The sequence below is a fragment of the Telopea speciosissima genome, chromosome 5, assembly GCF_018873765.1.
Source record: "Telopea speciosissima isolate NSW1024214 ecotype Mountain lineage chromosome 5, Tspe_v1, whole genome shotgun sequence".
Taxonomy (NCBI): Eukaryota; Viridiplantae; Streptophyta; class Magnoliopsida; order Proteales; family Proteaceae; genus Telopea; species Telopea speciosissima.
The window spans coordinates 56,248,690-56,274,844 of NC_057920.1; the positions used below are offsets into that span (position 1 = coordinate 56,248,690).

The 26,155-nt window shown below is 38.8% G+C and overlaps 1 protein-coding gene across 2 annotated transcripts; it reads left to right on the top strand.

Moving 5' to 3' along the window:
- Positions 1-1,513: 1,513 nt before the first annotated feature.
- On the top strand, positions 1,514-16,205 carry LOC122662246. Of its 2 annotated transcripts, none has more exons than XM_043857829.1 (5): positions 1,514-2,969; positions 3,072-3,874; positions 3,960-4,049; positions 14,867-15,691; positions 15,848-16,205. In XM_043857829.1, the coding sequence occupies exons 1-5, from the start codon at positions 2,861-2,863 to the stop codon at positions 15,968-15,970; spliced, it is 1,950 nt and encodes a 649-aa protein (XP_043713764.1). In that variant the 5' UTR covers positions 1,514-2,860; the 3' UTR covers positions 15,971-16,205. The 2 variants fall into 2 exon arrangements, with proteins under 2 accessions (XP_043713764.1, XP_043713765.1); XM_043857830.1 differs by having other exon boundaries at positions 1,514-2,955; positions 3,070-3,874.
- The last annotated feature ends 9,950 nt before the right edge of the window (positions 16,206-26,155 follow it).

Here is a 26,155-nt window from a genome sequence, read left to right on the forward strand (position 1 = left end):
ATACAGAGCATGAGCCGCCTAGTGCAAAATGCTACTGTTTTGGGGTTTGAGCCCTAGACCTTTGACCATACCTCTTCTCACTAGTTGTACACCTGTATATTGTCTTGTTAGGCTAATATACACGTACGGGAGGAACGTGCACTATGCGGGAGATTGTTAATGTGGATCCACTATTTATTGTGTAAGAGGGTATATTAGAATTTGCACAAGGGTAGCGCATGCTTCCTTTTCCCTAAAATATATCACTTCATAGGAAATTTTTTCTAAAACAAAGATTTATTTTTCTAATAAGAGGATAATGGAGATAATAGGAGAGACAATGACTATTTGCTATTGGTAATAAGAGGTTTCTATTTGGCCTAATCTCACAATCAAAGCCACTTAAACATAGATGATAAAATATCAGGTTTGGGTACCTAGAGCTTTTAATTGGGGCACCCATAACATGCCATTTGCTCTACCCAAAGACCATTAGTACCCCCAAATAGGTTGGTCCAATGTAGGAGAGTAGCTTTAAGGGGAGTGTGGCTCACGTCCTCATATGAGGTTGGTCCTTGGGACCCCATTGCCCACCCACTGGGAATCCATTGCCATATGTGGGTCCTCTGGATTCCAGGTGGGTGGGCGTGGGATCCCAAGGACCGTCTCGTACGAGGACATGAGCCGGATTCCTTAAAAGGGGTGGGGTTCCCTTAGCAGGAATGAGTGATTGAAAAATATGGTAGTAATTCGGTGTAGCTACGGTGCGGTCTTTCTCCCTACTCTAGCATGCTGATGGACGTTGCCGGCTAATGGTTGATATCAAGGGGTTGGTTATGCTCTTCTCGCCGGCTCATCTCCCTCCTTCTCGCCCCCTCTTCTTCCCCCTGTGATCTCCAAGTTTCCTATAGTTCTGTACTCTTAGCTCTATGGTACTTTCCCTTTATAGCTTGGCTCTATAGTTCTATCTCAAACTCTGTACTTTGTACTTCCATCTCTATTAACTTAAAAATAAAAAAAAAGTAAAGAGAAGCCTTTTAGATCATTTGGTTCAAAAATATCTTCCCACTAATTTTTATTATACATAATCTCTAAGATGGGCCAACAATGTTGCATGTCTTGATCATTACAAAAAGTGACATATAGCTTGTTATGGCAACTTGTAATTTTCTCATGTAAATAGGAGTGGGAAGCGAAAGACAAAAAAACCTAATAACCACATAGACCTATTAGATTAGGGGAGACAACAAGGGAAGGCAAATGGCCATTGGTAATTAGGAATTCCTATTTGGCTGTAATTTCACAATCATATCAATATCATAGACCAATTAAGATTATATTATATATAGATAAATAGAAAGTATTGTTTATGAACCCTTACACCATATATAGATAGAAAGTATTGTCTAGGAACTCTTACACCATATGAGTCGGGCAAGTTCGATTGTGTAATGTGCATGGAAAATTTTGAAGGTGAGGGGGCCGTGAGGCAACCGAGTGGAAAAACCCAATTAACCAAAAAGGGTTTGGGTTTTTTTTAAGGAGTAGAGAAAGTCACAAAGAGGCTGATCTTCATAGTTCGTACGTTTTGCTTCAGCAAACCTAACAGACAAAAACTAGAGACCCTCCCTGCCTCCCTCCCCTCCCTCGCGCACTCGGATAAAACCCTCACTCTCTCTTCTTCCCCACGGCGGCCACCAAAACGCGTTCGTTCTCTCGCTCTAATCGCTCTATCTAACACACAACGAAAGGTACAAATAAAGGGTTCCTCTCTTGTCTCCAATTCCTTCGTAAGTCTATTTCTCTCTTTTCTCCTAGCTTGGAGTTGTCCTTTTCGTTTAAAACTCTTCGTCTGTTCCTCCTCGTTTTGGGATTCTCTGTGAAACCTACTCAGCATTGAAAAACACTTGACGGTTAATCGAACGTTTAGGGTTTCTCTTCTTGGATCCTATGGTAATGATTGGCGGCGGTGAAACAAGCCTGTTTCGCTTGTTCATCAATCTTTAAGAAACAAGTGTTAGTTCTTCAATCTCTGTTTCAAACCCATTTTCTATTCTGTTCGACCCTTGTTTCGGGATTTTCTCTCACGGGCTTCCATTAAAATTTCCGTATTTTTATTCAATTTTTCCCCCTTTATTTTCTGATCTTATAGTTAGTGTCGAGGTTTTTGTTTTCTGATTCTAGGGCATGGTGTTTCCTGCGTTTACTGTAATGGGTTTGAATTTTTGGGCAAGTGGCGTTTTGGTTCCTTCATTGTTCGCCAAAGGATAAAATTTGTTTTTGGGATTTATCGATTTGAGCCTTTGGAGGGATGAGGGTCTTCTGAAAGTCTCTTTCGGGGACTGCAAATCCATCTCCTACTGAAGATGGAGGCGTAGAGAAGCCCGTATAGTTCTTAATAATATTTTCTTCGTTATTGCCATTGTCATTGCTTTCCCTGGATCGTCTTTTCTAAAACACAAAAAAATTGCTTCTTCGATTCGGGCCTCCAAGATTGATACATATTGTACAGAGAGCAGAAACCGTAGTATTACTTTGAGGGTATATCGTAATTGCTCAACTGGAGGTTGGAGTGTTTCAGTCTTGTACAGGTCTCTGGATTCTGTTTCTTTTAATCCTTTCAATCCCTATGAGTGGATCAGGAGTGAGGTTTCAGATTTTTCTTTGAATCAATCAACGGGACTAGCAAAGTGATTTTGTTGGCTGAGGTGCAACTGAAACGAGCTTCACCTTCTGTTTAATGGTTAGGCTGGATTAATTTTGTACAGTAACTTAGCAATTTTGTTGGGAAAATTTGAGGAATGTGAAGTGAATATAATTTGAAGACATATCGTACTGGGATTGCCTTTTCAATTCTATCTGATCATGTTCAACGTCCGTTATGGAAAGAAGTGAGCCTACATTAGTTCCAGAATGGTTGAAGAGTACTGCAAGTTTAACTGGGAGTGGCAGTACAGCCCATCATCTTTCATCTTCTTCCCTGCATTCAGGTACCATTAATTCCCTTGCTTCTTATTCTATATTTTTGTTTTGAAAGATGGAGTTCATCTCTAGAGAGCTTCAATATTGAATAAGTGTTTCCATTGTTGTAGATGAGCATACTGTGACACTTCACACAAGGAATAGATCTTCAGTGAGCAATAGTGAATACGATTCTTCTCGTTCTACTTTTTCGGATCGATCCTCTTCAAACTATTCTCGTAGAAATTCTTGCAGTAATGGCTCTATACAGGACAAGGACATATCTTCCTACTCACGTTCCTACAGTAGTTTTTCCAGGAGCCACCGCGACAGGGACTGGGAGAAGGATCTCCTTGATGTCCGTGATAAAGATAGGCCAGTGCTTGGGGATTACAGAGACAGAGACTATTTCGATCCTTTGGCTAACATCCTTACGAGTAGGATTGAGAAGGATACATTAAGGCGTTCACAGTCAATGATATCAGGGAAACGAGGTGAGGGCTGGCTCAGAAGAGTAGCAGCTGACTCTAACAATGGCAACAACAACAGTAACAATCACAGCAACAGCAATGGTTTGTTAGGTGGGGGCACAGTTGTTAGCAGCATTCACAAGGCTGCATTTGAACGGGACTTCCCCTCCCTTGGCGCTGAAGAAAGACAAGCAGGAGCTGATATAGGGAGGGTCTCCTCCCCTGGTTTGAGCACAGCAGTTCAGAGCTTGCCAATAGCTACTTCGGCTGTGATTGGGGGTGATGGCTGGACCTCGGCATTGGCAGAGGTGCCTGTGATCATTGGAAGCAATAGCATGGGATTGTCATCAGTTCAACAAAGTGCTCCTGTAGCCTCATCCTCTGTGGTATCAAGCACAGCAACTGGTCTTAACATGGCTGAAACATTGGCACAAGCTCCTGCACGAGCTCGGACTGCCCCTCAGGTAACTAATCTGTTGGTTCTGTTCTTCTTCCAAATGTTTTGAGCTGCTCTATTTGGTCATGGCATCCTTTTCCACTTGATTACAGTTATCTGTCGAGACACAGAGGCTAGAGGAGCTTGCCATTAAACAATCAAGGCAGTTGATTCCTATGACGCCTTCAATGCCTAAAGCCTCGGTAAGAGCTGTTTCTTGCATTTTTAATGTTTGTAAGTGCCTGCATTGAACTTGTACATTTTTTCCTTATCAGAACAAAATAAAAAAAGGTACATGTCATCTGATAATGGAAGTGCTGGAAGGCTGAGTTTTCTGTTATTTATTTGTTTTTTCCATTTAAGGGTTGATATTGGGTCTCTCCCCTTCTACCTTTTCCCTCCTTGCCTACCTCCCTACCTTCCTCTCTCTTTGGTTCCCCATCTAATATGAAATAATGAAACATTCCATTGTCATTTTGTAACACCTAAAATGCCTTTTATCATTCATTTTCTTGGCAAGGTTGATGGTGCTTATGTACTTGAATTAACTGCTGAACTCCCAAGGCAGCATAGCTGTTATGTAGTAAATGAACAATATAAACCTCAAATCCTGGTAGTTTATGCATTCACTTGATTCCCCTCCATCCCCTACCTTCTTCATTTTACATGGTTTTAGCCATTCTGTGCCTTTTCTCAATCTTTCTGGACTCTATTAGCGTCGACTTTCAGAAGTCTATTCTATTGACTTCAATCCATGATGGGTTTTTTTGCTTTGACTTTAGGTATTATATCGACGACACTTCCTCTTTTTGTTTTCTTAGAGCTATTGGTTCTCCCAATGTGGCAATGTCTAGTTGTTGGTGCAACATAAACTTGTTAGAGAAAATTTATTTTCTAGTGTAATGAGGATGTAAGACATTGGTTCTAAGATTTTGATGCAATAGCATCTCAAACTTTAAACGATGATGTTCTTTCTTGGGATGGTCATATTCAACTCAAGATTCTCGTGTCCAATTTTATTTTTAATTGTGAGTAATGTGATATTATGGGTTTTACTATGAATTTTATTTGGGGCTATTATTGGGCCTTGTCCCATCAACATGATTAAGGTGCTGTTTGTGGTCTCATTCAATAGCTTCAAAATGAGACAAAGATATTGTGATTCAGAGCTGTTTTGGGGAAGTTATTGCTAATTTACTACAAGGGTGTCAGACTGAGAGAGAGTTTATATTTGTGGAAGCTTAGTTAGTGGGGTGTTTTACTTCACACTAGATTTGTTTTTGGAAGCACTAGTTGGAATTGCTAAATTTGTAGTTGAGTCAAAATAGTTTGAAAAGTACAAAATAATGTAATTGAAGATGTTAACGTGTGCCAAGGAAGTAGTAAGTTGGTGTGGAGGATATCAATTTCATTCATACTTTCATAGAGGTAGTTAACATGTGTCTAGAAATTTGTCAGTCGAGAGAGTTCCCATCTTTTAGAGTGTTATTGGCCTAGCCTATAGAAAGGCAGGGAGGCTATTCAAACTATGTAGTTGGCTTGTTAGTTGGTTTATTGAATTGGAGCCTTGTTGCCTTCTACGTTGCTGCTCTTGTGCTAGTTCTAGCTTGAACTACACCGTTGGTGAAATTTTGCTTTTCTAGTTCTCCCTTTTTCTCCTGCTATTTATTTAGTATTTGAGCTTGTGATTTTTGTCGGACAGTTCATTGCTTTCCCATTAAGTTTTTTTATTTCAAAATTGTGGATTATTCCCAAATTTATTCTCTCTTCTCTCTCTCTCTCTCTATATATATATATATATATATATGATTGAGGATGCTTTGGCTTGTGGTTTGAAGTATGGACTCTTCACTGCAAGCTGTCTGCTAGTTTGGGACAATTAAGGGAAGTAAGGGAAAAAGCATCCTAGGGCTTTCCATTGATATTTTGATCATTGGTAGTTCCTATATGTAGATGTTAAATAATAAGTGTAACAGTGTCAGTTTCTAGGGTGGAGTTGGGTACTTTTTCCCGTAGTATTGTTTATCAAAGTAATAGCATTGCTAGTAGTCATAGACTCTTAGGTTTGCAGAACTGGTGTTAGAGCAATGCTTCTCAATTCATCAATTAGTATAATTAATTGTGAAATGGATATTGAGTTTGTCGCTTCTCAATGCAGATTCATCATCAAAATGGGCTTATTTCTTTAGAAATAAGTCTAGGGTTGGGATATATATATATGTTGGGCCTTTGTTCCCAAGGGTTTTCTATGTAATAGGCCACTTTAATGAGCCTAAACTAGGGGTACATAGGTTGCATACGGGATTAGCCTAATACTTAGATTATTTTTCATGTTTAAATTGAACCGGTTGAACCACTAGTCCAATTTAAGTGAAATTTTCCTACTGGCTGATAGGGTCTTATATCCTATTGGTTACTTAGGAATCTTCTTAGTTTAAGTGTTTTAAATTGTTTTAAGTAGTTTAATTATACCTCTCCACGATTTATAAAGAAGGAAGAGTTGTAATAGCTTTAGGATTTGGCCTATGACCTTTTATTATAAAAGATTAAATCGTGGGAGGCTCCCACACAGTTGAATATTTGAAAAAACAGAATTTTTGGCTGCCAATTGTTGCTGCTACTGCTCTTTGGAATGTTTGCCTTGTGGTTCTATCAAGGAAGAAGAGCAGGTGGATCTCCTGTGACTCTTTACGTCACGGCTGGGAGGTTATTCTCTGAAGGTGGTTCTATCTTTTAACCCTGTTCAAGCTGTCGCCAGTGGATTTTTGCTGCAACTTGTTCACCAATTTCTTCTTCTAATCCTCTAATTCCCCCCCAATTGACCCCCTTTATTTTTGTGTTTGAATTCCATTAAACCTAATTCCATTAAACCCTAGATCTTGCTGCCCAGCCATATTTGACCATCAGAATTTCTTCAAATTCAAACCACAGCCTCCATACTGCATCCCCTCCATTCGATCCAACTTGCAGCCCCATCCTCCCACTCCAACCCTAATTTACCTAGTCTCTGTGAAACCCCAAAAAACCCTAAATTCCAGAATTAGTACTTCCAGCCAATAAAACCCTCCCATATTTGGACCGAACCTTCCCCTTCCTATCTGGAAAATACGATCCCAACCCTAGCCCTAAAATCCCATTAAAAACCCTAGTTTTAGCCTAAGTTCTAAAACCCAAAACCCTAACCCTAATTTTCTGAAATTCAATTTTTTAGTTAAACATCATCCAAACCTACATTAATTTAATAGCTTCTCCTAGACCTGCCCCATCAATACCCTATAAGATTCATCTCCATATGCATAAACCTAACCCTAGATTTGACCTAAAACTGCAATTCTGTCCTACTGAGACTACAGAACCTGTGGCCCTTGGTTCCTTTGTTATTAGATCCTTGATAATTGGCCTCTAGTAGGATCTCTCCCTATCTAGATCTACATTACTATCAGCATCATAGTTGTTGAGGAGGCCAAGTGACCAAAGGTGTTGGGAGGGGGGGGGGGCGACTAGGTGCCCTAGGCGTCCATTATATGTAGTATAACAATGATAAATTTATATAATTATTCTTATATGCAACACAATGAACACATTATCTATATCAATGTAATATGATATACTTATGCTAATACTGATAATAAACAATAGTGGGTGAGCCTTATCGCAATGGTTAAGTTTCGCTATTGCAACCTGTTGGTTACGGGTTCAAAACTTGGAAACAGCCTCTCCTGCGAAGCAGAGGGTTAAGGCAGCGTAAATTTGCCCCTCCCAGACCCTCCAATAGCGGGAACCTCGTGCACTGGGATGTTCTTGTAATGATATAATATAAACAATCTAATTTGAATAAGTTTCAACAAATCCTAAACGAAAATTTGTTGGAATTGGTAAAACACAGGATGTAATATAATTATATTCATTAAAAAAAAAACATAAATCAACGTAAACTGGTGGAGTCTCAAAAAATTGATGTAATATTAGGCATGTGGTGGCTATCTAACTACCTAAGTGCTGGGGTTAGAAAACCATTATTGATCTAGAACCATAGGTGAGGGTTAACTTGTTTTAGCAACCTGGTTAGGGTAATCCGATTAAGACCAAAGTCTGGTCAGTTGGACTAGGCATGGCTAGGAATGTTCCAGCCAAATTGGAGGCCAATCCAAGGGTCAGATTTCAAGTAATGAGAGGATTACCAAATATGAAACTTGCTGGAAATATCAGGAAAATAGCAACTAAAATGTAAAATAGAAAGAGAAATCAAAATAGAGAGTGAGTGAAAGGTTTTGATAATTAGAAAACCAATATGGAAAATAAAACTACCAAATCAGAATTAGACACTAGAGAACAGTTGCAAATAAATCGCACACTAGCAACTGGAATCAAAATAGAAACTGAAGAGAGGAATTAGAAAGTGGTGCAAACATATAGGCAAGTGTTGTGCAAAATAGAAAACAATGGAAGACTAGAAAACAAGGCAAGGAATGGTGCTGTTGCAAGGCTCAGACTACTATCAGGTAAAGGAAACCAATGGGAGAGAAATAGGCAGAGTTTGTACCAAAAATCTAGATCTGAAACTGAAAACTGATTTGAGGAAAAAAGTTTACTAACAGCAAGCCTAAAAACAGTAGAGGACAGAATGCGCATGAAGTGAATGGAACTAACCTTTGAAGAACAAAAGAGAAAATGAAGAGAAATAAGAAGAGGGATATGGCCAGGCTTCTCACCTAGCTCACCAGCTGTCCTGGTCTCCCACCATGGTAGCATTGTATCTCACAGCAAATAACAAGCATAGAGCTCACAAATTGTCAAATCATTGGAGGGTCTGTGCCCTTCTCCTTAATTTATAATTTCATAGCAATTACTAAAGTAGGATACTCCTATTTATGGCAGGAGGGATAGCTTACAGCTTAAGTATCTCTTCAAAATGGAAGCTATTCTAGAACATTACAAAATAGAAAGTAACTACTTAATCCCATATAGGACTTAAATGATAAATCCCTGAAATTTGGGCTCAGACAATTGGCTCATTACAATAGTAATCCCAAAAGTATTAGGCCTATGCCCCATATAATCCATTGGCTACTCAAATTATGCCTAGTTTAAACCAAACTTGAACCATAGGTTCAGTTGGACCCAAAATAGTAAACCAAACTCAAAACTACAGGCCCATCTTCTTTTCTTGCTAGAATTCTGCACCAGCATGCTATCAGAAGGCCACAAGGCGACACCAATGCATCCAAGGTGATCGCTTTTCTTGCATTAACCAAGGCTTGCTGTTGCCTTGGACCAAGAAGGCGTCTGAACGTCTTGACAACTGTGGTCAGCATAGTAGTTTGGGTTCTACATGAAAACGCCTTCATATGCCACACATGTAATTTTTCTTTGGGATTACTGACTCCATAGTACATAGCATGAACTCAATGATTTTTTTAATTGGCATCCATTGCTTTTGAAAGTTTGGATTCTGAATCCCAGTTGTGTGATTCATGTGGTGGTCAATTTTTTGTTGAGTCGTGGTCCTCATGGAGTCATGGTCCTCATTCCCCAGCTACTTTTATTGAACTCTGACCCTTGTTATTGGATTTAATTTTTGTGTCTATTTTTTTTCCCTTATCATCCTTTTGATGTTTGATGAGTGTATGTTGGATGAAGTCCTATGGGTTTATGCTGTTTGCTGATATAGACAATACTGGAGGGAGGGGGTAAATGCCAAGGTAGGATTTCAGGAGGAATGCTTTGGAATCAAAGGTGTTAGGGACCTAGGGTATACTAGACTAACAAATAGTATATAGAGTTCAATTTTAGGAGTTGGAGCAAAATGAACTGGTTAAGACTGATGGCTTAGAGATAGAGATAGTTCAGACTAACCATTTTCATTATTTATGCTTAACTATGAGTAATGGGGAAAGATTAATGGTGATTGTTGCCCATGGAATGGTAAAGGGTGAATGAAGTGGAGAGGAACTTCTGTGTTATTTTGTGAGCTAGGAATTCCATTGAAGACTAAAGGGTTAAGTTTGTAAGACAATTACAAGACTGGCAATGCATTATCTGCATCTTTGGTCAGTAAAGTGCCACCATATATATTTATGTATATATCAATTAATTATAACTAAGATGAGTATGCTGAGATGGATGAGGGGCAGGGTTTCAATGGATTTAGTAAAATATGAATGCGTTCCAAGAACTTAAGAGAGACAAAATTTAGTGACTGGATAATGAAAAGTTGATTGAGCTGGTCCCGTTAGATGCAAGAGGGACCGGCGATTGCATCATTGAGAAGTGGCATGATGCAATTAGATTGCTCGAAGGTTGATGGAAGTTCTGGAATGACCTGGCCTGAAGTGAGAAAAGAAATGAGTGCCTGTGATTTATGAATTAACATTATATTTGAACCCGAATGGAGTGGGGTGCATGATTCATGTAACTGACTCAATTAGTTCGAGTAAGGATTAGTGTGAGATGCTATTGAAACATAAATAGCCACAATCAAGCGACATGCTTGAGCTTTATTGTCCAAATGGTCTAAAGTATAAAATCATTTGGTGGAAAATTTCCAGGAAGACCTTTGGACCAAGTTGATGCAGATCGGATGATGGAGGATCTGCTCATGGTGGGAAAGAAGAGAATTAGAAGAGAAGAGAGAGAAGAAAGGAAAGCGAAACCATGGGGAGAGAGAGGAGAGAGTGCACACAACTTGCTTTTCAAAAACAAAAAAAAAAAACTCTATTCCACATTTCCCAATTGTGGGTGAGGTCTAGACTCTCTAATATTTATTTATAAAACAAAAAAAAAAAACATAAAATAGAAACCTAACTAGCCTAAGCTTCCTACTTGACTCAAATAATTAAATAATAGAAGGAATAACAGCTTAAATAGATAAAGAACCCCTTCTGTACTTGGGCTCTCTTTGGTATCATTTTTCTTTTTGATGTTTGCCTATTTAACATAAATCATTAATGAAAACCTTTTTTGATCAAAACATAAAAATGGTTTGGTAACCAATAGACATAAAATGGTTTTTTGAAGGAATGGGTTAAGAGATGTCCTCTTCACCTACCTTCTTTATAACTCTCTCAGCTCTTCTTCCTTCACCCTCTGTCTCTCTCTGCTTCTATTTCATGACTGTTGATGTAGTTGGTTGTGGTTTGCCGGAATTTCCACGGGGTTCAGTTGATCTTGTGATGGTCGAAATCTGTGGTAATTATAATTTTTTTCTTTCAAAAAATGTTAACACCTTGCATTGTAGTGGTGTTTTTTGGGCCGTTTCCTACACTTTTCCAGCCCCCCCGATTGCAGTCAGAATATCACAGTAGGTGGGTCTCCCTTCATCGGGACTTATTGGCCCCTGCTGCTCCGTTTGGCCGTGAGTTGTAGCGATGGGAACCAGCCCTTGAAAACTCTAAAACCCGCAAACTTTTCTTAGTCGCCGATGTGTCTTTCCGGCATTTGAGGCCGTCGTTTTGGTCGTTGGAGCCTCGTGAGGGTTCACAGGAGGGATTTGAGGCAGGCTGTTGCTCTGGTCGGCTGCCATGAGCTGCTTTCAACCCCTGAAGACGCAACCCTTTTGCCCTTTAATACCTTGGTGGTGGTTCTTTTTTTTTTTTTTGAGAAACTGTCACGGGGTTCTGATCGTCGAAGTTTAAAACCATAAAGAAAGGGTTTTGTATGTTGGAACCAGCCTTAAAGAAAGGGATCCTCCTCGTAGACGAGTTGAGCTGGTCGGGAAGTTGGCGAATCCTTTGAATTAGGAGGATTCACTCTCTTATGACCGTTAGTGGATGGCCTTCATCGGCATATTTTGAAGGTATGGTTAGATTTCCTTAAATTACTGGTGCGGTGATTTTGAAGGTCAATGGTGATCTGAATCATCATATTTGAAGAAAGCTGGGAGGGGGTGCAGGGTCGGGGAAGAAGAAGAAGAACAACAATATAATTTCAAAACAATATAATGTCAAAACAATAGCTCATAGCCATATAATGTCAAAACAGACCCAAAATATAACATCAAACCACATCCAATGGTGGTGACATGCTCCTGCATTATCTTGAGACTGAAGAGTTCCATGGCTATGCTGGGGTTCTAATACCCAATTGATGCAGGCAAATCAGATGATAGAGGATCTCCTCGCGGTGGGAAGAAGTGAATAAGAAAGGAGAGAGAAGAAAGGAAAGAAAAATCGTGGGGGAGAGAGAAGAGAGAATACAACTCGCTTTAAAACAAAACAATTCTATTCCAACCCTGGCCGTACCCCATGGATCTTACTCTTGTTTGTTATCCATCAACAACTTCAACTTGTGTAAGAGAACTTGCGAATGGTTGAAGCGGATATCAAAGAAACTCAATGTCAGTGTAAAAAATTAAGAACCAATTGCTGATCACATCCGATCGTATGGGATCTTCCTTCAATAAATTTAGCTGTTTTTGAGCAGTGGGTGGAAGTGCAAGAAGACGAATCTCAAGATAATGCATGAGATGTGACCAACACCATTGGATGTGGTTAATATTTTATTTTGGGTCTGTTTTGACAATAAATGGTTTTGGGCTTTTGTTTTAAGTGTTTTCATTTGTAATAGGCCTAATCATAAGGCCCAAATTTAAGTCCGAAGGAGTACACAAAATTAGCATTTAATTAGGAACTTAGTATTAGTAATGTGACCCATTAGCTATTAGTCAGGAAATTATCTTGTTAGATAAAGTTTATCTTATTTGTGGGGTTTAGTTTGGAGGAGATAAGGTTAGTTTTGAGTTGTGGCTTAGGACTCTTTCTAAAGAATTTATGTATGAAAGTAATTTTTCATCTTTTAATTATTTAATTGTTTGAGTCAAGTAGGAAGCTTAGGTTAGTTAGACTTTTATTTTATTCTTTTATTTGTTTTATTAATACTTGTAAGAACCTCGCACAAGATTGTGAATTATGGAATATGGTTGTTTTGTTTTTGAAAAGCAAGTTGTACTCTCTCTCTCTCTCTCTCTCTCTCTCTCTTTCTCCCATGATTTCTCTTTCCTTCTCTCTTGCCTCTTCTTTCCAACACCGAGCAGATCCTCTATCGTCTGATCTGAATCATTGGAAGAATGACATAAAGAGTTCTAAGAACTTGAAAAATGATGCCCAATTTCACCTTTGTGAGAATAGAAGCTGCAGTTTGTGGTAGATGCGTGTGTCCTTTTTGTGGCTATTGAGGAATTTATCTGTAACTAGATGGCTGTTTCAATCATTTTGTCAAATCATGTGGCTCAAGGTGAACATGGAGAAGGGTCTTCGCTGGTATACTTGGGAAGGCTATGTCAACAATTCTGGTTGTGACATTGATAGGTGGCCCGTTTTTTGCATAAGGGAAATCTGGTAGTGGGTAGGTTTTGAGAATCTATTAATTGAAAATTTTGCTCAGCTTGCTCTGAGCTTGTTGGAGGGGGCAGAAAGAGTAACTACTTGTTTCAGGGATAGGATACCCCTAATTGTGTCTGATGTTGCTTACCTTTCCATCTTGAGTGTGGGAAGTGCGAATGTACAAATCATTCTAAGTGATGGTAATTGGTTGTGGAGAAAATAGACTTTGCCACATTTTGTAGCTTTGGGGAGAAAAGAGCGCTTTGTTTCGGTCCTGTCTTTATAGTCTTTAATTTTCTAAAATATGAGGTGGGTACGGGATTAGTTCCAATTTTGAAATATTTTTTGTTGGAGAGTATACATCAATGGGAGATATGTAGATGTGTCCTTAGTGAAGGAAAGGGTAAATTTATGATTATGCTCTTCCTTACTTTCTCCCCTTATTAACACCTCCCCAAGGCTTCGAGTTGACTCAGGAGACTGGCTTTATGAATACCTTTGAGAAGTTCTCATCTCCTAGGATTTTGATTTTTCTAGGGTGAGGTTCCCTTTGTTATTGTTCTCTTGTTTTTGTAGTTGTATGTTTGGTCATCATTTAAAGGTTTGCAATACCAACTAGCATGAAAAACTACCCCATTTCTATACATGTTCCACTCTTAAGTTCTGTTTAAACCCCTTTAAGAAGGCAGAAAATTATTGTGGTGCAGCTTGTAAAGTTGCAAGTGTTTTACCATTTATGTTAACATTATAATATTTGATGAGCTTTTGTTACCATGAATTGGATAAGGATGGAGTCCAAGTGTCAAATATTATTCGTTGTATTTTGGGCTGCTGGAGTCATTCAGTGAGCCCTGGCTTTTGAATAAGTTAATTCCCGCAACATCAGAGGGGCTCAATGATAATTCCCTAGTTCACTCTGTTGACCCAAAACTGAGAGCCTGAAACTTTTCCGGTGAAATTTTAGTTTTTACTCAATTAAGCAGGGATGATCAGTGTAAGATTCCCTTTTGTAAGCCCAACATTGAAATCTGTTGCTACTTAAGTCTTAACTGGGACTGGGGACATGTCTTACTTTCAGTCAATGCCAAATCGAGTAGCTGGGTGAAGTTATGGGGAACCATAGGACATGTCTGGATAACCCAGTAGTTGCTCTATCCTTCAGAGGTGGGGACCATTATTGAGTTTCCAGCCTCAATGTTTGCATGGGTCCTAAATGATCATGTTCGTATGGCTGCTTACTGTTTGGTACTTTACTGTTCATGCTTCATGCTTCATGCTTCTTTTGCTTTTCCTAGTATTATCTAATGAAAAAGCTAAACTGCTAAAGATATAAGTTTCTGATCAGACAAGCAGACTTATTGTGGGTTATGTATTTTCTGGTTTACGGCCATGATGGTGGGTCCTGATCTTTGACTGACTTGTTTTTAAAAAAAAATTATTTAAAATGGGATATTTGTTTTGATGATTGTTTGTTAATAATTTATTCATTATGATTAAGTTGATCAATCAGCCGAAAGTTGAGCATTTTAGATTTATTAGTGAATTCATTAATTGTTTCCTCTATTTGTTCTGATTCTATTTCATTATGGTCAATGGAAATTGATTCTCCTCTTTGTCCTAGGTCTCTGTTTGCTTTTTGTGTGTGTTGAATCAAGCTGTATGTTGTACTGCAAAAAAAGTAATATAGTTTCTTTTTTCAGGTACTCAGTCCTTCAGAGAAACCAAAACCCAAAATTTCAGCAGTAAGGGCTGGGGAATCAAGCATGGCTATAAAGATTGGGCAGCAACAGCCCCCATCTTCACACCTTGTTAATCACTCTCTAAGGGGTGGAGCTGTGAGATCTGATGTTCCAAAGACATCTCATGGTGGGAAACTTCTTGTACTCAAAGCACCCCGAGAGAAGAATGGTGTCTCACCTACTGCCAAGGATGGATTGAGTCCCACAAAGGCTAGCAGAGTAGCGAATAATCCGCTCGCTGTTGCTCCTTCAGCCACATTGGCTCCTCCATTGAAGAGTCCAAGCAACCCAAAACTTGGCACTGCTGAGCGCAAGGCACCTTCTTTGTCTGTTATTCATGGACCCAGTGTGGAGAAGAGACCTACAACTGCCCAAGCACAGAGCCGGAATGATTTCTTCAATCTCATGAGGAAAAAAACTTCAACAAACCTTTCTTCTTCTGTCCCAGATGTGAGCCCTTCTGTTTCATCATCCGTCTTAGAGAAATCGAGTGATCTAGTCAGAGAGACTGCTACTACTCTAGTTAGCCCTCAGTGTAGTGATGCCCCTTCATCAGACCCTTCTGCTGTGGATTGGTCATATGAGAATGGGGGAGACATGACCAACAATAGTGGTGCCTTAGAATCTCATAGATTTTCTAACAATGGAGATAAACATTCTGGCCCCAATGAAGTTGTTTATCCAGATGAGGAAGAGGCTGCATTTCTACGTTCCCTTGGATGGGAGGAAAATGCAGGAGAGGAGGAAGGTCTTACCGAGGAGGAGATCAATGCTTTCTACAAAGAGGTAAATGACATGCCTCTTTTTTAAATTTTATTTAATGTTCCCTTCAAAATATCCTTTCAATGTATACATGTTATGTTCGACATTTGAATGCTCTCTGGGAAATGTTGAGGTTGTTACAGTTCTACATGTGCTGAGTATTTTAATTTTGCATTGCAGTATATGAAATTGAGGCCGTCTTCAAAACTGTGTCGGGGCATGCAGCAACCACAGTTTGAGTCTCATGTCGGTAGTTTGGAATGTAGCGGATTGAGTTCGTCTAACTCTGAATCTGAAGCATGATTGATTGACTGGTCCTTCAGGTACTGGCAGAGTCAGATTTATTTTGCATGTTTTGGTGGCAAGAGGGCTTCTTTTCGTTCTTTTTCTTTACAGTTTTTTTTATTGATAATGAGGTGGAAAGCCAAGAAATGGAATGGGACATTGAAAGAAAGAAGATGGTGGGAGGGTGTTGGGTGGGATTTTTCTACCATGGCCATTTGCAGATGGGAAGTGAAAGTGCAATAAGTAATACATATATGCTCCGGTCTTGTGGAAGCCTTTGTGGTAACTTCCTTCGCCTGCCAAGACTCTAGGGTGTTCTGAGGTTTTCATGGGTGAGAAGAGGCGGGTAGGAATAGGATAGGGGTTTTGTTCTCAAGTGTAAGAAGCGAGGAAAATTTGGGAAATATGTTTGTCCCTATTCAAATTTTTTTTGGGGAAGAGGGGTTGGGGGAGAAGTAGCCCAATTCAAAGGAGATAAAAAAGCTTATGGTATTTAGTCAATTGAAGGAAGAAAGCAAGATTTCTTTTTCTTTTTTTGGTTCTTGTTGATATCTGTCAAACACACTAATCGGTCACAAATAACAAGCCAATAGAAGAAAATTTTGATTTAATTGGTTAGTACAACAGGTGTTTATAACAGGATTGTGCCCTCCTCTCCTACTAATCTTGATTCCAGCCTAATTAATTGTTGTGACAGAAGAACGCTTCCTGGCAAGGAAGAAACTCATTTTTCCTATATCTAACCCTTTGGCACACATCACCGGTCGGTAGTGATGAATTTTTATCAGACTTGGCAAGTTTCATGTGACTCGTGTATGAAGACCTAGTCTCTTTTCAACTCAGACAAACTCGGACAAAGGGGTTTTTTTTTTTTTTTGTTTTCTGAAAAAAATATTGAATGAGCTAGGACTCAGATGGCTCGCCTGAGTTGAAACCTTGTTTTTAATAATGACTCAATTCTTTCCTTTTTGAGGATTATGTAAATGGTAGATAACCTCATTTTGTTCACCCCATAACTCCTTGTTAGAAGGGGTATTAATTCTTGTTTTGCATTTCTCCTAAAAAAAGGCTTCACTTCTTTCCAAGACAAATTGTTTGTTTGATAATTGTTCAAACCATTTCAAAATAAATCATTTATTTAACATGGAATGAGAAGGTGGGAATGCAAAAAGTAATTCTCACATCTATTAGAAAACCCTAAGTTTCTTTTTCTGAAAGAAAGGAATATAGAACTCAAATGATTATTTTGAATGTAGTTAGTGTTCATAAAAACTCTTGAATTTTTCTGCTTTTTATATATATATATATATATATATATATATATATATTTTTTTTCCTAGACGAGAAAAAAAGAGATATAAATTTGACTTGAAACTCCACCTTCGGTGTTGTCATCAGCAGAGCTTAAGACAAATCAAAAGAGGAAAATTGCGCTCTCAAGCAGTATGTTTTTGTGATTACTCTGTCCCTATGGGATAATGCATTATTTTGAAAGAGAATGGAATAGAACAGAAGCCGAAGTTAAGTTTAAACTGAGTCTTCTTCATGAAATCTTAGGTTTTATTACCCTCTATATTAAGTTCAAAATGAGTTGGGCTTCACAAATTATGCACTCAAGACAATGAACTATTATTTTTTTGGGGGTGCTGTTCTCTGTGCCGCAGCGCAGCTTGCGCCCAGGCACATGGGGGTGGGCACAATGATCACCCTGCCCCCCTGCGCAAGCTGCCCATGTGCCTGGGAGTAGGCTGCGTTGCAGCACAGAGAACGTTCTCCCTTTTTTTTTTCTTCCGATGAACTAGACAATGAGCTATTATTTCTTTATATGTTTAGGTCAAAAGTTCTCTATGCTGGGGGCACAAGCTGCACCCAGACACATGGGAGTGGGCAAATTATCACCCTGCCCCCCTGAATGATAGGCTCATGTATCTGTGTGCAGGCTGCGCTGTGGCACATTGAGCATCAGCCTGTTTGTTTCTAGAAGGTCTGCTCTACTGCTCTAGTGTTGCAGGATAAAATTCGCCCTAGTGGAACCTAACTAAAATTTCCATACCTGGACCTTGGCTCTAAAAGTATATTGCCATTATCTATTTGTCTAAGTTCCGATTTGTTTCAATGGGAAACATTTTGCAAGAGTTATCTTAAACGCAAGTTTTATGAGAAATTTTATCCATTTGGGTCTGTTGCAATCACCACCCATGGAGGACACCAACCCACTGTATGGTTGGATTCTTTTATTTAATTTTCCATGCCATTTTATGCTTTATTGTCAGGTAAAAAAGACTAAAAATGAAAATACAACTCTCATACGTTTAAGGAGAAAGTTTTTCTTCGCCACGCAGTGAAGGGTCATCACATCATAACCTAGGGTTCATAAATCCCTATAGGATTTTAGTATGTTTCCCAAAGTACCCCCACTCACATTTGAAACCCCCGATAAATGGAAATGACTTAAGGAAAACTTGGTCCTAAGTTCAGTAAATAAATATTAAGTTCTCAAGAAATAATTTTCCATGACCAGACGGGACACACACAATTGATCCTCAAAAAGAAAAATGTTACATCTCTCTCAATCATCTTAGATGATAATGAAAAGCTCTTCATAGGCATTGCTGTTTTTTAGGGTACTTCAAGAGATCAATTCATAAGCTAAGTACCCTTCGAACCATATAGCTTCCATTTGTCTAGAAGCAGCCAGTTGAATTGCAGCCAATACTTTTACCACTTAAGCATTTCTGTTCCCACCACAAGAAAAAGGGTCTTGGCAATTTTTTGTGATGGATAATTGTTTCCGTCAGTAATAATGTTCTGATAGTTAGATTAATATAGTTTCTGGCGACGATTAAATATGACTGTCGGAAATAACAGTTACTTCTTTTGCGACATATATGTTTTTACTGTCATTAAGCCTTTACCATTCTTTATGAGATTATTATTTGCGACGGTTTATACAAAACAACAACAGACTTAGCCTTATCCTAACTTAATGGGGCCGGCTACATGGATCCAACAAAACATAATAGGAAAACAAATATCTAAACAAGAAAAGGGGGATGAAGAGATGGGAAAAGAGGGATGGGAAAAAAGAAGGTAAATCATAAATGAAAGATGAAAAATAATAGCAAAATGAAAGATGAAAGTAAGAGGAAGGAGGCACAACCCAACAAATTAGGATAATCTAAACTAAATGGGGTTTGCAACATGGATCCTTGCCCTCCAACAGCTCTATCCGAGGTCATACTTGGTAGAAGACCCAGACAACGCATGTCTTTTCTCACAACTTCTCCTATGGTCATTTTAGGCTTGCCCCTAGATCTTTTAGTCCCTTCGATCGGAATCATATCACTCCTTCTTTCTTGGGCGTGCCTATGCCTCCATTGAACATGATCATATCATCTCAAACGACTCTCTCAGAGCTTGTCATTGATTGTGGCAACTCCCAAGTCAGCTCTAATACGATCATTCTGTACTTTATCCTTCCTAGTTTTTCGCACATTCATCTTAACATCCTCATCTTTGCTACATATAACTTCTTAATATGACATTTCTTAACTTCCCAACATTGTGCCCCATGCATTATTGCCGGTTGAACAACAGTTCTATAGAACTTTTCTTGAAGTTTTAAAGGAATACGTTAGTCACATAGTCCTTTAGACGCATCTCTCCATTTCATCCATTCCATTTTGATTCTCTGTGAATCATCATCTTCTATGTTACATTCTTTATCAATGATTGACCCCAAATATCTAAAATAGTCATTTTGCGGTATCTCTCTTTCCTCAATTCGCACCATGTTAATATTCATTATAGTGTGACTAAAATTGCACATCATATACTCCGTCTTCATTATACTGATCTTAAAACCTCTTGTTTCCAAGGTTGATCTCCATAGCTCTAACTTAGCGTTAATCCTTGCTTTTGTCTCATCTACCAAAATGATATCATTGGTGAAGAGCATACACCATGAGACCTTATCTTGAATGCTTTTGGTTAGGTTGTTCATGATAAGCGCAAATAGATAAGGGTTTAAGGCTGATCCTTGATTTAACCCAAGCGTAATTGAGAATTCCTTGCCTTACCTCCCACAGATCTTACACTAGTCACCACGTCTTCATACATATTTGTAATTACATCCACATATTTACTCGACACTCTTCTCTTCACTAGAATATGCCGGATTAAATCTCTTGGGACTCGGTCATAGGTTTTTTTCAGGTCAATGAAGGCCACATGAAGATCCTTTTTGCTATCTCTACATCTTTCCCTGAGCCTTCTTAATAAGTAGATAGCTTTTGTCATGGATCTACCTGTTGGGTAACCTAGAGGGGGGTGAATAGGTTACCACTAGTGGATTTTGCCTCTTTTTCGATTGGTTGCACACTTATATTAAATACAAAAAACAGAAGTAAATGAGGCACAAGATTTATAGTGGTTCGGCTAACTTAGCCTACATCCACTCCTCTCAACCTTGAGAGAATTCCACTAGTATTTCCTTTCAATACAATAGGTGGGGAAATGACACCTTTACAACTCTTTTAACAGGATAAGAGGATCCTTACAATCTTAGTTCCAGGACAAGAGTATCCTTTCAATCTCTTAAGGATGAGAGGGTCCTTGTACTAATCTAAGTACAGTCTAGATTAATACAACAATGCTTTATCAAATCAAAAGCATAAACAAGTAAATACAATAGAAGTTTGGTATAAATACCTATCAAAGAGTAGTGACACTTTTACCCTTTGAGTGATGGTGCTCAATGATATGAATGAGAGTGATGCACCTTGAGTCTCCTAGATGACTCTCCTTGATGGCATGAGTTGGAGAGAGTGGAGAGTTAAGAGCTTGGTAATATCTCTTTGAAGAGCTTGAATTGAATATTTTAGCTCAATGACAAATTCTCACTTTTGTACTTTCTCAAATGTACAATGCACTTTTTCTATCCAAGGATGTGTTTTGTTCCTTGTTTGGATGTGTTTTATAGAGCCAAAAGTTGGAGTTTGTTTGTTCTCCAACGGATATAAAATGTCATATTTTTAGTCGTCGATCGACCTATAAAAGTTGTCGGTCGACCATCAAAAATCTAGCCGTTGAAAACTAGCCGTTGAGCCCAAGTTTGGGGTCGTAGGTCGATTGTCGGTCGACCTATGGATCGACCTACAGGTGTCGGTCGATCGATAGATCTGTCGTGTTGCAACCGCAGGCTCTGAAACAGCCCGTATTTTTATATTCGTAGGTCGACCGGCGAGTCCGTAGGTCGACCGCATGACGCTTGTCCTATTTTTGATTGTCTGTCAAGGGGATTTTTGGTCCGCTTGCTTGGGGACTTCATAGGTTTTTGTCTAATACTTTAATGGCCATGTTTCTTGAGTCTAGGGCATGGGAATGAGTTCCTCCTAGGGTCTCTTACATGTGAATGCGTGTGTGTGTAATGTGATATGCACATGTAATGAAATGTGTTCTAATGCACTTGAATCTTCTTGGAGAGTCTTTGTCTTGGCTTCCTTTAGAAGATGTTCCTCAATCTTCAAATTTCTTCTTTTCCTTAACTCTTTACATTGTGAGCTCCATTGATCAAGTCTTTCCTGGATGCTTGATGCTCCCAACGTCGACTATGAAGTTTGCTTAAAGATTGGATTATTAGTATTAATCTTAATGTTTGTTATCATCAAAATTAGTTTATGGAGGAATGTGTTTTCCAACAATCTCCCCTTTTTGATGATGACAAACATGTGATTCAAAATATGCAATTTAAGATAAATATATGCATTATTCATGTGGGCATGTAACTCAAGATGAATTTGTATCATCATACATCATAATTCAAGGTATGCATTATCACATAATATGAATATTTGAATCATAATAACTTCTCCCCCTTTTGTCAACACAAAAAGTAGGTGTAGAGCATGAACGAGCACAAACAATCTTAGGGTGGCTCCCCCTAAGCCAGTCTTGTAACCATGAGCAAACAAAAACAATCTTAGGGTGGCTCCCCTAAGAAAATGACTTCTGTATGGTTAGAAGAACAGAGAGTAAATAATATGAAGCCCAATAAAGTGTTAATTTTAAAAGCATCACATACTTCAAAATAGAAGTTCAATGGTTTAAAAGTATGCCATAAAAGTACAGATCAAGAGTTCTAATATAAAGTCGTGATGTCAACTATCTCTACTCGGGAGGAGGAGGAAAGAAATGCGATTGAGACGCCTGTAAGATCACTTGGTTCTCTGTTGGATGCGAAGAATCTCTCGCTTGATCTTTGTGGAGAGAGGTGAAGTGATCATCAAAGCCCTTCAGCGGGTGTCAAGTTGTTGGCGAAAACTTGAAAATTCTTCTCTGGTGACATAGTCCCCGAGGGTTCACCAACATAGTCTTCATCTTCACTGTCGTCCTCTTCTTGTGACTACTCGTCACACCGTGACATGTTGGGTAGCTCGCTTCCTTCGGGCTTGGTGTGAGGGAGGAGCCGCAACAAATCCCAGCTTCATCTTCTTGATGGTGGATGAGTCGATGTCAATCATCTTTGGGTCAATGAATTCCCCAGAGATCCACGTCATGGAACTTAAGGATGGCGTTATGAGTCCGCCATATGGAAGGTTTCCCCTATAATGAGGTAATCGCACAGTATTCCATGGTCTTCATAATCACATATGGAAGATTGATAGGATTGGCGGTGACAAGACACCAAGTAATGTAGGCTTGAAAGGGATTGACTTGGTCTCTATGGCCTCCTTTGGGCAAGATGTTGTAGCCGACAATGAAGCTGATCATCCTGGGTAGTTCATGAAGTTTTATAGCTTTTAGCTTGGTTCAAACCCAACATAGTCTTTCATGATGGCACCATAAACTTCATCAACATTCATAAAGGTTTTGGCATCCCCTTTGGGAGGAAGATAGCTCATATCTCCTACAGTTGGGAATTCCCATGATCTCTCCTAGATCTTCATAAGTGAACATGATGGGAACACCCTTTACTAGGGATGTGATGGCAAGCCTATCATCCACTATTTGGGTTCTCGATTACGAGAAAAGTGTCTAGCAAGGTCGGGATAGCAGGGGATCAACATAAACTAAAGTATTTTCCCAACCCAAATAGTTGAAATATTCTTCAATGTCATATTCAAGAAATTGAGAAACTCTTCTTGTTCTTTCCTTGTCAACCTTTCTCTTCTCAAATTTTCCCCGGAGAATGGAAGCTTCTTCCGAGATGAAGAGAGACTTGTTATAGGCTGCGAGTTCTCTCCAACTTTGGCTTTCTTCTTTGGTTGCTTGCCCTTGCTTGGTTTTGGAGCCATTTGAAACCTAGGGCTTTAGAGAATAGAGAGAAATGGAGATTTTTGGGTTGGAGGTGGGTAGATTGTGTAGGAAGAGTGATTTGGGGCTTGGATTTGGTGAAATCTCAAGGGTTTTTGCAGGGTTTTACCTTGGAGTTCAGAGAAAAAGGGTTTGGGAGAGGAGAGGTCTCGAACATAAGAGGAGAGAAATGAAAAAATCCTCTCGGTTTATGTTTAAAAATGAAAATTTTCCGTGTCGGTCGACCTACACGAGTCTGTCGGTCGATCGACGGTCAAAAACAGGATTAATGGGATTTTAGCCCAGAATTCTCTAACAACCTGATTTTTGGGCTTTTGAGGATTTCACTTTACTCAAAAGGGTTGCAAATCCCGAGTTCTCTCCTCAAATAGCAGAATCTCTCTTCACTTAATGGCTTGGTGAGTATGTACGCAAGTTGTTTTTCGGTTTCAATGTATTTTAGAACAATTTCCCCTTTTTGAACTGTGTCTCTAAGAAAGTGATGCCTAATATCAATATGTTTGGCTCTTGAATGGAGAATGGGATTTTTGCTTAAATTGATTGCACTTGTATTGTCGCAATTAATTGGAGATGAACTAAAATGTATCCCATAGTCCATGAGAGTTTGCCTCATCCAAAGGACTTGGGCACAACACCGGCCGCAATGTACTCGGCCGTAGTGGAAAGAGCAACGAGTTTTGTTTCTTGCTAAACCATGAAACTAAGCAAGATCCTAAGAAGTGACATGTGCCACTTGTACTCTTGCGATCAAGATGGCACCCGCAAAGTCGACATCCGAAAAGCTTATTAAATCAAAATTTTGGTTCATTGGGTACCATAATCCTACATTTGTAGTACCTTTAAGATATTTAAAGATCCTTTTAACGGCACTAAAGTGGGATTGCATTGGGTTGGCTTGGAATCTAGCACAAGCACACACGCTAAACATGATGTTTGGCCTATATGCGGTGAGATATAGAAGGCTGCCAATCATGCCTCTATAGCGTGTAGGGTCTATGGGAGTACCTTCCTCATCTTTAGATAGCTTTAGAGAGGTGCTCATGGGGGTGCTAGATGACTTTTGACCATCGAAATCAAATTTCTTGAGAAGTTCTTTAGTGTATTTAGTTTGACATATAAAGATTCTATTTTTGGTTTGCTTAATTTGAAGTCCTAAGAAAAATTAAGTTCACCCATCAAACTCATTTCAAATTCATCACTCATGCATTTGCTAAATTCAACACAAAGATTTTCATTGGTGGATCCAAATATAATATCATCAACATATATTTGCACGATAATAGAGTCTTTTCCTTTATGTTTCACAAACAAGGTTGTATCAACCTTACCCATTTGAAATCCACTTTGGATTAGGAATTCACTCAATCTTCTCATACCAAGCTCTAGGAGCTTGTTTGAGTCCATAGAGAGCTTTGTTAAGTTTGAAGACATGATCCGGATATTGTGTATCCTCAAACCGGGAGGTTGTGCAACATATACTTCCTCCATGATAAAGCCATTTAAAAAGCACTTTTGACATCCATTTGACATAGCTTAAAATTTTTATGACATGCAAAAGCAAGTAGCATTCTAATAGATTCCAATCTTGCTACCGGTGCATAGGTTTCATCAAAATCTATCCCTTCTTGTTGATTATATCCTTTGGCAACTAATCTAGCCTTGTTTCTAATGATTGATCCATCTTCATCAAGTTTGTTTCTAAACACCCATTTGGCTCCTATAATAGAATGATTCTTGGGTTTTGGGACAAGCTCCCAAACATTGTTTCTTTCAAATTGATGGAGCTCTTCTTGCATAGCTACTATCCAATCACTATCTTCCAATGCTTCTTTTTATATTTTTAGGTTCAATTTTGGATATGAAAGCAACATTGTTGCAAATGTCTTGAGTTTTAGATCTAGTTTGGATTCCTTTGTTTAAGTCTCCAATGACATGATCCAAGGGATGGTCTTTCCAAGGTCTAACCTCTTTGGGTAGATCCTTTGGTTGATTTTCGGTTCTCTTAGAGAGAGATTTTCTATGTTCTCCTAATCTCAACAAGTGTATCATCATCATCAACCAATGGCTTGTTTCTATCTTTAGGAAGAGATTCATCAAATTTTATATTCATTGATTCTTCAATAATCAAGCTTTTCTTATTGAAGACTCTATAGGCTCGACTATTTGAAGAGTATCCAAGGAAAATGCCATCATCGGCTTTAGCATCAAATTTTCCTAAGTTATCCTTAGTATTCAATATATAGCATATACACCCAAACACTTTAAAGTAATCAACTTTAGGTAGTTTATTATGATAGAGTTCATAGGGTGTTTTGAGTAATATAGGTCTAATTAATACACGATTTAACACATAGCAAGCCGTATTGACCGCTTGGCCCAAAAATATTTTGGAAGAGAGTATTCATTTATCATTGTTCTAGCGGTCTCTTGGAGTGATCTATTCTTTCTTTCAACCACCCCATTGGATTGAGGTGTTCTAGGAGCGGAGAAGTTGTGGGTTATGCCTTGTTTAATGCAATAACTCCCAAATTGATTGAGATTGTCAAATTCTCCTCCATGATCACTTCTAATGGTTGTTATGAGATATCCCTTTTGGTTTTGTATTCTCTTACATAGAGATGGAAATTCATCAAAGGCTTCATCTTTATGTTTTAAAAATAGAGTCCATGTGAAGCGAGAGAAATCATCAACTATTACAAAGGTGTATCTTGAACCGCCTAGGCTAGGTGTAGTAATAGGTCCAAACAAGTCCAAGTGTAGTAGTTCTAAGGGTCTAGTGGTAGACACTTCATTTTTTGATTTATGAGATACCTTGGTTTGTTTTCCTCTTTGACAAGCATCACATACATGGTCTTTTCCAAATTTGAGTTTGGGTAAGTTTCTAACTAA